Raw genomic sequence first — 13,585 nt, 5'->3', positions numbered from 1 at the left:
CTGCCTTTATATTACTACATTTCAAATAAAATGAAGATAATAGAATTAGGGTCTTAGTAATCATAATGCTTTTAACTGGTGACAATAAGGAAGAAACCTACAGTTAAATATCCCAGAAATTTATTTAATGTTTGCTTGATACATTTTATATAGAAAGGTTAGGACTATTTGCTTTGGGTGCCCCTGGTAAATCTCATGGAGGCACTGAACTACAAAGGGGTGCCAATCTGGAGACATCAGAAATGGAAATCACACGCCCCATTTTATGACTGTTCTTAAAGATTTGTCTCTAGTGAAATCAGGCCACTCCCTTAAAAAATGCTCAAGGTGTCAGAGCTACTGTGTGAAAACAGCTGACATTTAGGAGGGCATTTCACGTTTTGGTCTGTTGGAACATTTAAATACTTCGAAATAAAAAATATTCAGCTTTGAAGTTTTCAATACTGGAAAACTTTCAAGTCTAGGGTTAACAGCCAGGAAGGCTGCTTTGTGTTCCTTAAACTGGACTCTGTTGCCCACAAAGTTAATCTTCGGCTTTGGCTTCCATTTCTTCCGCATCGTCATCTCCATCCACTTCGGCATTTTCTCTCTCCAGCCTCTCCAGCTGCCTTGCAAGTTCAGTCTCATCTGTGTCTGTGACCACTTTGGGCTGTGGAAGCAGAGGCACAATTTCAAAGTGAAGTAGTTAAACAGTACACAAATTCAATTTCAATAGTATTACTGCCTGGTATTTTAACTCTTAAAAAAACACTTTGCTAACAACTCTGCCCTATCTGTTCACGTTTGAGTGCTGAAATATCACCAATAAATTCCATGAGATAAATAATAAAAGAAATTTATGAGAGTAAGACAATACAGGAAAAGAAAACATATATATTAAAACCTAATACATTTTCTGTAATTTCTAACAAGCTAGAACAGAAAATATATGAAAATAATTGCAGTGGCTGTATCTTTCAAATACACAAAAAGATGTCCTGTAAAAATGCATCTTCTGGCTTCAAAATAAATTACTTACTATTCTTTTCCACAGAAGAAATTGTTTTGAAAATTATATATGAAAATTAGTTTTTGTTCTTGTTGAGATGAGGAAAGTATGAGACTATTCTTGTTTTTAATTCTGAAATCAAATTTTAAGCATTCTACATTAAATTCTGGCAATAACCAATCACTTATTTTCATTGTCTATATTTTTTTCCTTTTGGGGGATCAGTGACCACAGTCCTGAATAACCATCCCATGAGAGTTCTTATTTACTTATAAACACCCTTTTAGGAACCCTCTGAGTCAATGATTATTTTATGCTTAGGGGAGTTGTAATCTTAAACGCATCTCATGTTTTAAAATGACTCCGATTAGATATTTTAGAATGCAAATCACTTAGATCATTTAAATTTCTTAAGAACTTTAAGAACAAGGCAAGAAACCCCAGTATTGACCTCACCTCCATTTGAACATTGAAGACACCCCTCTTTTCCTCAATCTTTTCTTTTATAACAGCCATAGCTTGGTTGAGGACAGAGAGGCCTTCTGTTCTCTCCAGGGTGGTTGTAGTCATTACATACCGAGGAGGAGCTATTAGATTAATCTAAGGAAGACAAAATTCAATTATGAATGTACCTATACAACACACAACAATGAGGATGTTCGAGAATCGTTTTGCTTATCTGCTGCTTTAACAACAAATCACCCCAAAACTTACTCCCAATTCTGCAGCACAGCAATTTGGAGTAGTTTGTTTAGGTAGCCAAAGCTAACTGATACTATGATCTAATCCAGTAGTATAAACAGGCTACTGCAATACCAAATATGAAGGATTATGACTTCTGGGTCTTTGGTGGCTAAACTAACTATAGCTATCATTGGCACAATGGATAATTTGTCTCTAAAATTCCTGTTTGGTTCCAAACTAAACTGATAGAAGAAATTCTTCTATGAGATTCTGAATAACAACCATCCAGTTAATTTTATTGCCAATGAAAGATTCAAGGCAAACATCTTGAAAGCTCTGTGTGAATATGAGAGAATAAGTTGCTCTTTTCAAGATTCTATGAGCATTATGGGCACAGTGACTCTTTACTGTAAAGTAGGCTTAGCACAGCTGGCCCCTTGGCACTAAATACCAACAGGAATCTCCATCCACTGTGACAGTAGCAGTAGCCACAACAAAAAGCCTACACATAATTGTAAACATCTGCTAGAAATATCATATCAAGAACCACTTTTCATAACATTTGTTATGAGACATGATCATTAAAAAAATCTGGTTTGATTTGGTTTAGGTGATTTTGGCTTATCAGGGAGGGAAAAAACTGACTACTCACCTTGATGGGCATGGTTTCTGTAGAACAATTCAAACCTGCTCTCAGGGCTTCTTTTACAGCATCGATGCCTTCATAACCATAACAAGCCACTTCAATATCTAAAATTATAAAAATTCAAAAGCTTATACCAAAAAAATGCAAAAATTTTTTTTAGAGGTTTAAAAGAAATCAGAGACATGACAAATACACTAGTATTCAAATACGTATGAAAGCTTTCATCATCCTTTCAATTATCAATCAATCCCAGCCATTAATTTTCATAATTAAAAATATCTGAATATGCACTGAAATTGTATCTTCTCATTCACATCAAGCCCCTGAATGATGAAACTATAAAAAAACCAGAGAAATTTAACGAACACCTTGAATTCTGGCTATGTCTGGGTTAAAAGTCATGATTTCAACCCCTCTGTGCTTCAGTTCCTTATTTGTAAAATGGAGATAAGGAGGAGTGTGATGAAGACTGAATGAAATAATAACCACAAATTGTTTAGAACAGTTTAAAAACTGCATACCCTCTGACCCAGCAATTCTACTTTTAAGAATCTGCCTTACCGAACACTTGTATAAATGGGTAAGTGTATGTGTATAAGGGTGTTAATTTGCAGTGTTTTTTGTAATACAGTTGACCCTTGAACAATACAGACTTGAACTGCATGGTCTGCTTACAAGTAGAATTTTTCAACAGTAAACACTACAACACTACACGAACCATGGTAGTTGAATCTTGGACTCAAAACCACATATACAGAGGGCTAAGTTATATGTGGATTTTAGACTGTACAGAGGGTGGGCGACCCTAACTCCCCCACGTCGCTCAAGGGTCAACTGCTGTAAAAAGACTGGCACAACCTAAACACTCATCAAGAGGAGACTGGCTTATATCAAGGTTTATCATTCTATGGAATATTACTTAGCTATTCAAAATGAGAAAGATTCCCGTGTTCTACATGAAAGGGCAGCCATGATACACCAAGTGGAAAAAGCTAGTTGAAGAAAATTTTGCATAGTATCCATCCTTATAAAAACATAAAAATTTACATCTGAATATAAACAGCATACATTCCTATACACCATATGTGGATAGGAAAAATCTCTGCTGAAAGAATATATTGCAAACTAACATAACAGTGGTTAATCCAGAGGCCTGGGAGGATATTACTGGACTGCTGGAATTTTAAAGCATGCACTAAAACAAAATAATCGCCACCCCCCATGCCCCAGAAAGCGGGCTAACTTAAGGTTAGCTGAACTCATTTACTTGCGTCAATATATATGTATTTTATAATTCTGTAAAAGCAAAGATAACTTAATTTCTTTAACTTTTCGTGTTATGAAAAACGTTTAGAAAAAGGTAGATGTTGATGTAGCAACATATTCTTTGGTGAGGCTCATTATGTAACAGCTTTTTTGGTACATGCAAAATATTTTAAACATCATTTAAAAATCATTTACCTGCTCGAATTTTGACAGCCTGTGGAGTCAAACGCCTATTAATATTGTTAATGAGTACTTCCCGTTCACCTTCATTCAAATCTAAGCCATCCAAAATAGATGGGTCTCTGATAATTAAAAAAAAAACAACACACACATACACAAAACAAAATGTCAAGGTTACTTTACTGATAATTAGGACACCAAACATAATACCACAGAATAATGGTTAAGAGCACAGCCTTCAGTGTCAGAATTAGAGTTCAAATCCTAGCTTCACAATTTAATCACTATGTGTTTTTGGGCCTTTCTAGACCTCAATTTCCAAATATGTACAATGTCAATGAAAACAGTGTATCACACTGGATTGTAGTATTAAATGAGATAACGCAAGTAAAGCGTTTAGGCCTGTATGACAAACAGAAAACATCCAACTGATTATTATTAAAGGAAAAATTTTAGAGATCTGGCTAAAGCAAGCAATTTAAAATGTCGCCTATATAGGCATACTTCGAAGATACTGCGGGTTCAGTTCCAGACTGCCACAATAAAGCATGTATAGCAATAAAGTGAGTCACACATCTGGTTTCTCAGTGCATACACAAGTTATGTTTACACTATACTGTAGTCTATTAAGTGTTCAATAGCATTATGTCTAAAAAAATGTATATAACTTAATTTAAAAATACTTTATTGCTAAAAAATGGTAACCATCATCTGAGTGTTCAGAGAGATGTGATCTTTTTGCAATAGTAACATCAAAGATCACAGATCACGGTAACAAAATAATGAAAAATTTTGAAATATTGCAAGAACTACCAAAGTGTAACACAGAGACATGAAGTGAGCAAACGCTGTTGGAAAGCTGGCGCCAACAGACCTGCTTGATGAAGCGTTGCCACAAACCTTCAATTTGTAAAAAAAAACACAGTATATGCGAAGTGCAATAAAATGAGTTATGCTTATACGTCTCACATCCCACTATAATTAAGCATTTCCATGTAATTAGCAGTCCCTGATTCAAGGAGCTTAAAAAGAACAAAAACATGGAAAAAATTTTTAAAAAAACAAATAGAAGTGCATCCCTGGGGTTGAGGAGAGGAAGATATTAATTAGTGGGGTCAGGAAGGGCTTCATGGGTGAAGTGGCATTTCATCTGACCCTTGTAAGTGCCACAAACAGGGACCACAGTCTTAGTCACTGGCATGTTTGCTGAACGAATGAACAAATGGAAAAAATGAAATGACGACTAAAAGAATGGTAGGATTTTAACGAGCTAAGGTAGAACTTAAAGTTTTAAGAAAGTTATGATACAACTGAAAGACAAACCAACAGAAAATGAGGAAATGAGATAAACAGATGTTTCACAGAAGAAATACAAATGGTCAATAAACATGAAATGCTGTTAACTTTACCAACATCCAGCAAAATGCAAATCAAAACAAGACACTATTGTACGTCAATCAGTTTGGCAAAAAAAAAAAAAAAATCTGAGATATATACCAAATGTTGATGAAGAGGGAATATAAATTGTAGAACCAATTTGGAGAGTACTTTGGCAAAACTAAGTAAATTTAAAGGTGCATATAATCAATCCTATGACCCAACAATTCTGTTCCTATGTATCTTAGAAATTCCCAAACATTGTACAGAGAGACATGTACGACATTTGTCATAGCAGTTTTGAAAAGCAGGGGGATAAAAGGGCGGAGGGGATTATGTAAAAATCTCTTTATAGAGGAACAAATAAAGCATATTCTCACAATGAAATACTATATAGAAATTAATATGCAGTAGGCATACATCTATCAATTTGGAGAAATTCTGGTCAATAATAGCATTATGAGTAAAAATGTAAAGTACAGAAAAGCTTGTTACAATGATAAAATAAATTTTTTTTGTTTAAACAAATTATTTAAACATAAAAAAGATTCTATACATACTTTTCATAACCTACCCACACATGTATATGTATATAAATGATAATGATACGTACTAATTTCAGAATAGTGGTTACCACTGATAAGTGACCGGAATTCTGGCTTGGGAGGAATAAAATACGTTTCCAACAATCTCAGAAATTATATTTAATTATTTAATTAAGAGAAAAAAAATGAAGCACATGTGGCACAGAATTATCATGAGTTAAATCTGGACAGTTGCAACATGTCTGATGAAGCAAGGAAAGAATGTGAACGGTGATGAGTGAATGTTAATTCGTTAAGATGAATGTTAATTTGTTAAGAATGTAACCTGTTATTTGTTAAGAATGCAGAGTGGTAATGGAGACGGGGTGGAGGCAGAAGCTAGAGACGTAAGCAGGGCTGATAATGACAGCAAACCAAGGTAAGACATGTACTGACTGAGGAGTCCAGGACTGAAGTCAGGGAGGACAGAAATACAAAGCAGTGCTTGATGGTTAATAGCATAAGCTCTGTAGCATAACTACAATGCCTGTGTTTGAGGCTCTACCATTTGGTAGCTGTGTGAACTTGGACAATTTAATCTCATCTCAATTTCCTCATCTATAAGATAGGAATAATAATGACACTTACACCATAGGTTGTTGTGAGAATATATAAATGTTAGCTGTTATTATTATTCTCACCTTTCCCACAAGGTGATATTTAAAAAAAAAAATAAGTCACATGAGGGGAGGGGGTAAACTAGAAGGTATTTGGAGCCTCTGATGAGTGGGCCTGATGGAGGTTCTAACAGTTCTAAGCCCCACTTGGCCATTCTGAGGGCTGAGGAGACCAATAACCCTTGGCAGCACAAGGGCTGGGAAAGTAACAATGCAGTGGTGAGGCTGCTTGTGAGGTATTAACATCTAGGAAGGACTGGGAGGTGCAGAAGTAGAGCAGTAAGTACAGAGAACTTAAGAAATCTGGCTGTTAAAAAGAGAGGACACAGTGCTTGTGACAGGAGAAAGTAGAGGGGAGGTTGAAAAGTTCGTTTTTAGTATAAATGGGAGAAATCTGAGCATATTTTTATGCTGATGGAGCAAAACCAATAAAGAAAAAGGCTGAAGACCCAAGAGAGGGAATAGTAGATGGAAAGACATCCCTTAGGAATAGCTGGGCACAGGTGGTAAGATTACTTTGAGAGCAGGAAGGATCCGAATTCCAGTATGACAGGAGCACAGGAGGTAGTGACAGGTGGGATGGAGATAAGTTGGCTGAGAAAGTGGAAGTAGAGGTGATCCTGTGCAATGGCTTCTACTTTCTTTTTTAGGTAGTGAGCGCACCAGGTGAGAGTGAGAGGAGAGGGACAGAGTGGGTATCTGAGGAGGAGTGTGGAGAAGTTCTAAAATAGCCAATCTAAGAATGAGAGGAAGTGACCAGGAGCAAAGAGAATGTGGGGCAGCAGTTAAGGCCCAGCTGAGGTTGGAGACCATGAATATGCAGTGGCACCAACCTGCAAGACTGTGGTTTTTCCTAGCAGCACCCAGCAGTCTACAAGTGCAGAGAAGGCAGGAACATCGCTCCAAGGCTGGATGTAACAGAAGGAAAAAACAGGGCAAAACTCATGACACTGGCAAGAAAGTTGTTGAAATGATGGACCATGGTGTGTCTATGCTGAATAAGAAAGAGAAGGCAGGAAAGGGTGAAAAAGGGAGAAAAAAAAAAAGGATTGGAATCAGAGCCTGATAATAATAAGAATTAAAACGACACAGAGTAGGACTAACTGTGGGAGCTGGAAGGACAGGAGGCTGTGGTGAAAGAACAGAATGTGTGAATTAAAGGTTTCGGAGACAGAGCAAATCCTGGTGACAGTAAGACCCAGGGTAAGGCTATATGGAAGACTAGCTAATGTGGTATGGGCTGAAGGTCTAAGGAACTGAGATAAAGAAAACAAGTTTTAAACAAAACATCTATGTTGGCCCTGAAGTCACCTAGGACAATAACAAAACTAGGAGAGGAGAGTATGTAAGACAGTAGTGTGAGATGAAACCATATGGTTTACAAAACTACATAACTATGGTATACCAAATCATATAGGCTCGGCTTTATAGGACTGGCCCATATCATGGGCCTATTATACTAAAATATTTTAATCTAAATTTGGCAAGGACTTAATACATGAATGTTGTGCTATTAAATGTCAGGCTCTCAACTTGTGTGCTAGACCCAGCAGCTGTAGTATCAATGGAGAAGCAGAGCTAAGAAGGTGTTCTTACGAGACTGCGTGCTTAAATGCATCATAGGCACCGTATCCGGGTCTCTTGTACTTGTCATCAAAGACCCAAGCGGTCCTCTGGAACAGGCTTTCCAGCTGCTCGTCCTTGGTATATTCTAAGACCTCAGCAACATGACGAAGAATGCTGTAAACCTAGAAACAAAATGAAGAGCTCAACAATTCAAAGGTAAGAGATCTATATTAAAAAAAAAAAAGGTATTTTTACATTTTAGTAGATAGCATATAAAAACAAACGTTTGGTTAATTTGACTACACTAATTCCTTAACAACAAAAGGTCGCCACACACAAATTCTTTCTCCATAGAGAAATATTCGCTTTTCCATAATAACGAACTCAAGTGGGTATAACAAGTACAAGTAGTATAGCATTTACAACCTAAGACCCAGATCAAGTCAATTCTGGGACAAACAAACCTCTCTGAATATATTTCCTCAGCTGGAAAGGGAGATACTAGTATCTTTCCTTTTTACTGTAGTGAGGTCTTACGGATCAAAATGTAAGATAGTATTATTACTACTCCATGAGAGCATGGAACCTGGATGGAGATTTTATTATTTCTTTTGCTCTGTTATCATTTAACAGTTATCCTTCAATCCTACACACCTCCTACCCACTGCTGCCAAACTCTTTTCCTAATCTAAACATAAAAGGGCTTAAAGAAGAAAAAGAGTATAAAGAGGCCTTCATGTTAATTACACACAAAATCTGAGTGAGGAAAAGTACTAACATTGGCTATTTCATTCTATCGTCTTATTATCCTAATAAGATCTATTATGCTCATTTTACAATATCCTAGGGGAACAAAACAAAAAGGAAGTTTCCTTGAGCAGTGCTTCTCAGATCTGGACTTGGTGGGACTTGAAAGATTTGGGTAATGGTCTGATGGCTTTTAGATTTATACTCTCTTTTACTGGGGTTAAACAAGATTTAAAAAATCTTTTCTTCATGTAAACACTGTTTTCTTGGCATTTTATCTTGAGGACAGAAACACACATGGCAGAGGAACAAAAGACACAAGAGAAGGGTAGAGAAAACAGAACCAGTGGAAACTGCCAATAAGCACTGAGGATCTAGGGAATAAAGGAAAATCTAAATAGGACCAGAGAACAGAAAAATACAGAAAGATGAGAATGAAGAAATAACTGTCCTTGCTTTATTAGTGCTTACTGAGGAAATTACAGCAAAACTAATAAGAAAAGGAAAAAAACCAAGGCGGGTGAGGGGTGGTGTGGAGAACCACACTAAGTAACAGGCCCTGCCTTGCTTTCCTGGATTCAAAGACATTTTACAAACCTTTGCTCATTATTATTATTATTTTTTTTTTGTGGTACGCAGGCCTCTCACTGTTGTGGCCTCTCCCGTTGCGGAGCACAGGCTCTGGACACGCAGGCTCAGTGGCCATGGCTCACCGGCCCAGCCGCTCCGCGGCATGTGGGATCTTCCCGGACCGGGGCACGGACCCGTGTCCCCTGCATCGGCAGGCAGACTCTCAACCACTGCGCCACCAGGGAAGCCCGACCTTTGCTCGTTCTTAACAAACAATAGCTGGTTGTCTCTGTGATCCTTATCCCAGAACAGAGCTGAAAATCAAAAACTACATGCTGCGACAAGCCCAATCAGCTGAAATCACCCATAGTTAATTTAACCTAAAATACCTTAAAAACACTAATGGTCCAGTACTGGTTTGAGAATATTACACATCAAGCAATGCTTTAAGGTAGTAACATCATGAGACAAGAACACTGAAGTCATACTCTTTTGAAATAAAGTCTTCAAATTGTTTTTCTATGTAACACAGAATGAGAAATGGTAATACTGTTACAGAAAATGTAGGTTTTGTTTCTGCCAGGAACATACCATGCAGATTATTTATTAAACACATCAAATAGTGGACTAATTTGATTAAAAAATCAACTTACAGTTTTGGATTTGGTAAATTTATCTTCACATTTGATTGCTTCCTCTGGAGAAACTCTTCTTTTTGACAAATCAATATATCCTATATGAGAAAAATTTGAAAAAATTATCTCTGTCTAACTGCCAAAGAATCACTGTGACAATTTTCACCACCAGATTGTTGGGTTGGCATACCTACACTTATTCCCCACTAAAATCGTATCAACAAAATACTGCATAAAAAGTACAAGGTAAGAGATTTTTGTTTTCAGAAATGAATTTTTATCATCGTGTAACTGCATATTCTATTACCTTAGTGGAGGGGATAATTTTCAATTATCCAAATGAGAGCTAAAGCCAAAAGACACTGTATTTGTCTATTTGGCATCCATTCATCACAGGGTCAACTGCATTAACTATATTTTCTGTATTCTTGATGCTCTGACATTTGTGGCCTGGCTGACTGGGGAAGAGACTTCCCTGCCTGGCACTAGACAATTCTTAGAGTTGGCAAAGGCCTCAGTGGGAGCAGCCTTTTACATGCAAATCAACCAATCTAGAGCCCATACCTCCAATCATCTCATCAAAGTTCCACACAGCAGGCCAATATTATCCCATGCCCTAAACCGGCATAGAGCCAGGTACCAGACAACTAGGGACAGCCCCAATGCACCAAGCCCTGCCCAAACTATTCAAATGAGCCAACCCTAAACTGTTTATGCCGACCTGCCTTGCCTTTGTCATGGAAACCTCAATAAAAGCTCTGGCCTAGGCTTTCCCCTTGCTCCTTCTATCTCCTGATCAAAACCGGTGCTTCCTCATGTGGCTTTGCATGGCATGCTGGGTTCCCATCTCTTGGGAAACTTTAATAATAAAAATGTTCTTTCAATGGCATTGGCCTCTTCATGTCACCAGTCACCTCCATAAATAAAAGGCCCATGGGTACACAATGAGACAAGTAGTTACATGTATTTTAAAGAATTATGAGGGAGCTCCCCAATGCTCACTGCAGCACTATTTACAATAGCCAGGATATGGAAGCAACCTAAATGTCCATCAACAGAGGAACAGATTAAGAAGATGTGGTACATACATACAATGGAATATTACTCAGCCATAAAAAAGAACAAAATAACGCCATTTGCAGCAATGTGGATGGATGGAGAGACTGTCATACTGAGTGACGTAAGTCAGACAGAGAAAGACAAATATCATGACATCACTTATATGTAGAATCTAAAAAAAGGGTACAAACTAACTTATCTACAAAACAGAAACAGAGTTACAGATGTAGAAACAAACTTATGTTTACCAGGGGATGGTAGGGGGAGGGATAAATTGGAAGATTGGGATTGACATACACACACTACTATATATATAGAATGGATCACTAATAAGGACCTACTGTATAGCACAGGGAACTCTACTCAATACTCTGTAATGGCCTACATGGGAAAAGAATCTAAAAAAAGAGTGGATATATGTATATAACTGATTCACTTTGCTGTACACTGGAAACTAACGACATTGTAAATCAACTACACCCCCATTTAAAAAAAAAAAGAATAAAGAGGGAGAAAATGGTTTTTTACGTTTACCCACATATTTTCCATTTCAGCCATCACAGTTCTTCAGCCTGAACAACTTCCTTTACCATCTCTTATAATGTAGGTCTTACCTGGTAATAAATTCCCCTAGTTTCTATTTACCTGAAAATGTTTTCATTTGATTTTTGTTGTTGAATATTTTCTTCAAATACAGAATTCTGGTTTGACAGTGTTCTTTCAGTGTTTTACAGATATCATTCAATGCTCTGACCTTCATTATTTCCAATAAGAATGCCACAGTAATTTGTATTACTGTTCCCCTACAAATAACATCATTTTCCTCTGGCTACGTTGAAGATTTTCTCTGTTTTTCAATAGTTTGGTATGCCTAAATGTGGTCTTAGTATTTATCCTGCTTCAGGTTTGCTGAGCTTCTCTAATTTATAAACATTTTTCTTCCCCAGCAAATATGGGAAACTTCTGGCCATGGTTTCTTCAAATATATTTTCTGTTCTTTCTTTTTCTCCCCTTCTTTTGGAATAGAGCTTTTGATAGTTGACAGGTTTTTTTTTTTTTTCTCAGTTCTTCAGATTGGTTCTTTTTAAATGAACTACCTTCAAATTTCAAGGAGCCTTCTGTTATCTTTTATCTGCTGTTAGCCCATCCAGTGAATTTTTTAGATATTATATTTTTCATTTCTATAATTTATATTTAGTTCTTTATGAGAGTTTCTAATTTCTCTACTGAGATTTCATTTTGTTCATTCACTATTAAGCATATTTTCCTAATATCTTTGAGCAGTTATAACATTTACTTTAAAATGCTTATCTGCTAATTCCAACATTAGGGTGATCTCCAGGTCAGTCTCCATTGATTACCTTTTTTGTATGGGTCATATTTTCCTGTTTCTTCAACTATTTAGCAATTTGAGTTGTATCCTTGACATTAGGAAATATATGTGGCACATTGTGAATTCCTTTAGGTTCCTCTTAGGGACACTGAATTTTTTCTTTTTTTTTTTTTCTGGCTAATCCGCACAGCTTGCATTTCCCCAATCAGGGATTGAACCCACGCCCTCAGCAGTGAAAGTGAGGCATCCCAACCACTGGGCTGCCAGGGAATTCCCAAGGATACTGAATTTTTGTTTTAGCAGTTAGCTTGTTTGAATTCAAAACTATAAGCTCTGTCTCCCCAGATGGAAAGCAAACAAAATTTGTTTAGATTTTTACCCTATTGGGCTGCAGTCTACCCTGTGTATTACTAGTTTCATGGGCTGGCCAGAGATTTCAGCAGAATTTATATATAAACTTGGGGGCTCTCCCTCTGTGTCTCTCCTTTCTCTAATCCCTATCACTACTTTCCAACTGTTGTGGTTGTCCAGAACTCTCATCTCTGGCTCTCAAGCCATTAAGACTGTAGGTTTTCCCCTAGAATTTTCAATGCCCTGCTTGGAAGTTGTCTGTAACATGCATTCAGTCAAAAAACTGTAAAATTTATCCAGTGCAGTTCCTTTCTTCCAAGTGTCAACCTGCCTTCAGTTTCAGCCTGCTTTTGGTTGCTCCCACTCTCCTTGAGTAATTTTTACCACCTGTTCAGATACTTGTTTAGGGTTTATAGCAGTTATGATGAATGGTTTATCCAATAGGACTTAATCTTCTAGTAACAGAAAGGATCCCTTCTATAGATCTTCTGCACTTTGCTTTTTTTCTTATCTTACCCTGGAGATCTTTTCATATCAGAATATTCAGATCCCATTCTGTATAAAATTGCCTTGATTGGTTGTGTCATGATTTATATAACCACAATTTAGATTGTTGTTTCTTGTTTTTAATGAACACTGTAAAAACAATGCTATTATGAAAATAAATTTTTACATGTAAATACTGTACTTATACAAGTTTACCCTTTCACTTTTTCTGATGGCAGTTGAAAATGTATTTGATTCCTTTTTGTGTATATATTTCATATAATAGGAAAGCAATATAAGATAAGACACCATTCGAGGTCCTACTGGAGCAACAACGAAACACAAGTTTAAGGAATAATCTCAGTCTTCAAGCAGTTTAAAAAATGGAAGCTGGGGAGGGTGGCACAAGTAAGTCATATCAAAGCATTTAGAATAATCAATGTGCTAAGTGGTAGCACCACCTAAGGGGTAATACAAGCTGCCTCGAAAGTTTATT

At 36.9% G+C, this 13,585-nt stretch overlaps 1 protein-coding gene across 3 annotated transcripts in view; it reads right to left on the bottom strand.

The window, feature by feature from the left end:
* Positions 1 to 103: 103 nt before the first annotated feature.
* EIF2S1 (eukaryotic translation initiation factor 2 subunit alpha) overlaps positions 104 to 13,585 on the bottom strand; it is a 19,214-nt gene continuing 5,732 nt past the window's right edge. For all 3 annotated transcript variants that reach the window (XM_012537890.3, XM_004262143.3, XM_033429460.2), the window contains exons 3-8: positions 9,879 to 9,958; positions 7,939 to 8,090; positions 3,780 to 3,886; positions 2,325 to 2,422; positions 1,445 to 1,588; positions 104 to 649 (exon numbers count right to left, since the gene is read on the bottom strand). In XM_012537890.3, coding sequence (XP_012393344.1) covers positions 524 to 649; positions 1,445 to 1,588; positions 2,325 to 2,422; positions 3,780 to 3,886; positions 7,939 to 8,090; positions 9,879 to 9,958 — 707 coding nt within the window. In that variant the 3' untranslated portion in view covers positions 104 to 523. The remainder of the gene's footprint in view (positions 650 to 1,444; positions 1,589 to 2,324; positions 2,423 to 3,779; positions 3,887 to 7,938; positions 8,091 to 9,878; positions 9,959 to 13,585) is intronic.

Source organism: Orcinus orca, chromosome 2 (genome assembly GCF_937001465.1).
Source record: "Orcinus orca chromosome 2, mOrcOrc1.1, whole genome shotgun sequence".
NCBI classification, from domain to species: domain Eukaryota; kingdom Metazoa; phylum Chordata; class Mammalia; order Artiodactyla; family Delphinidae; genus Orcinus; species Orcinus orca.
Note: the sequence above shows the minus strand (reverse complement) of the source record. Positions and strands in the feature narration are given on the sequence as shown.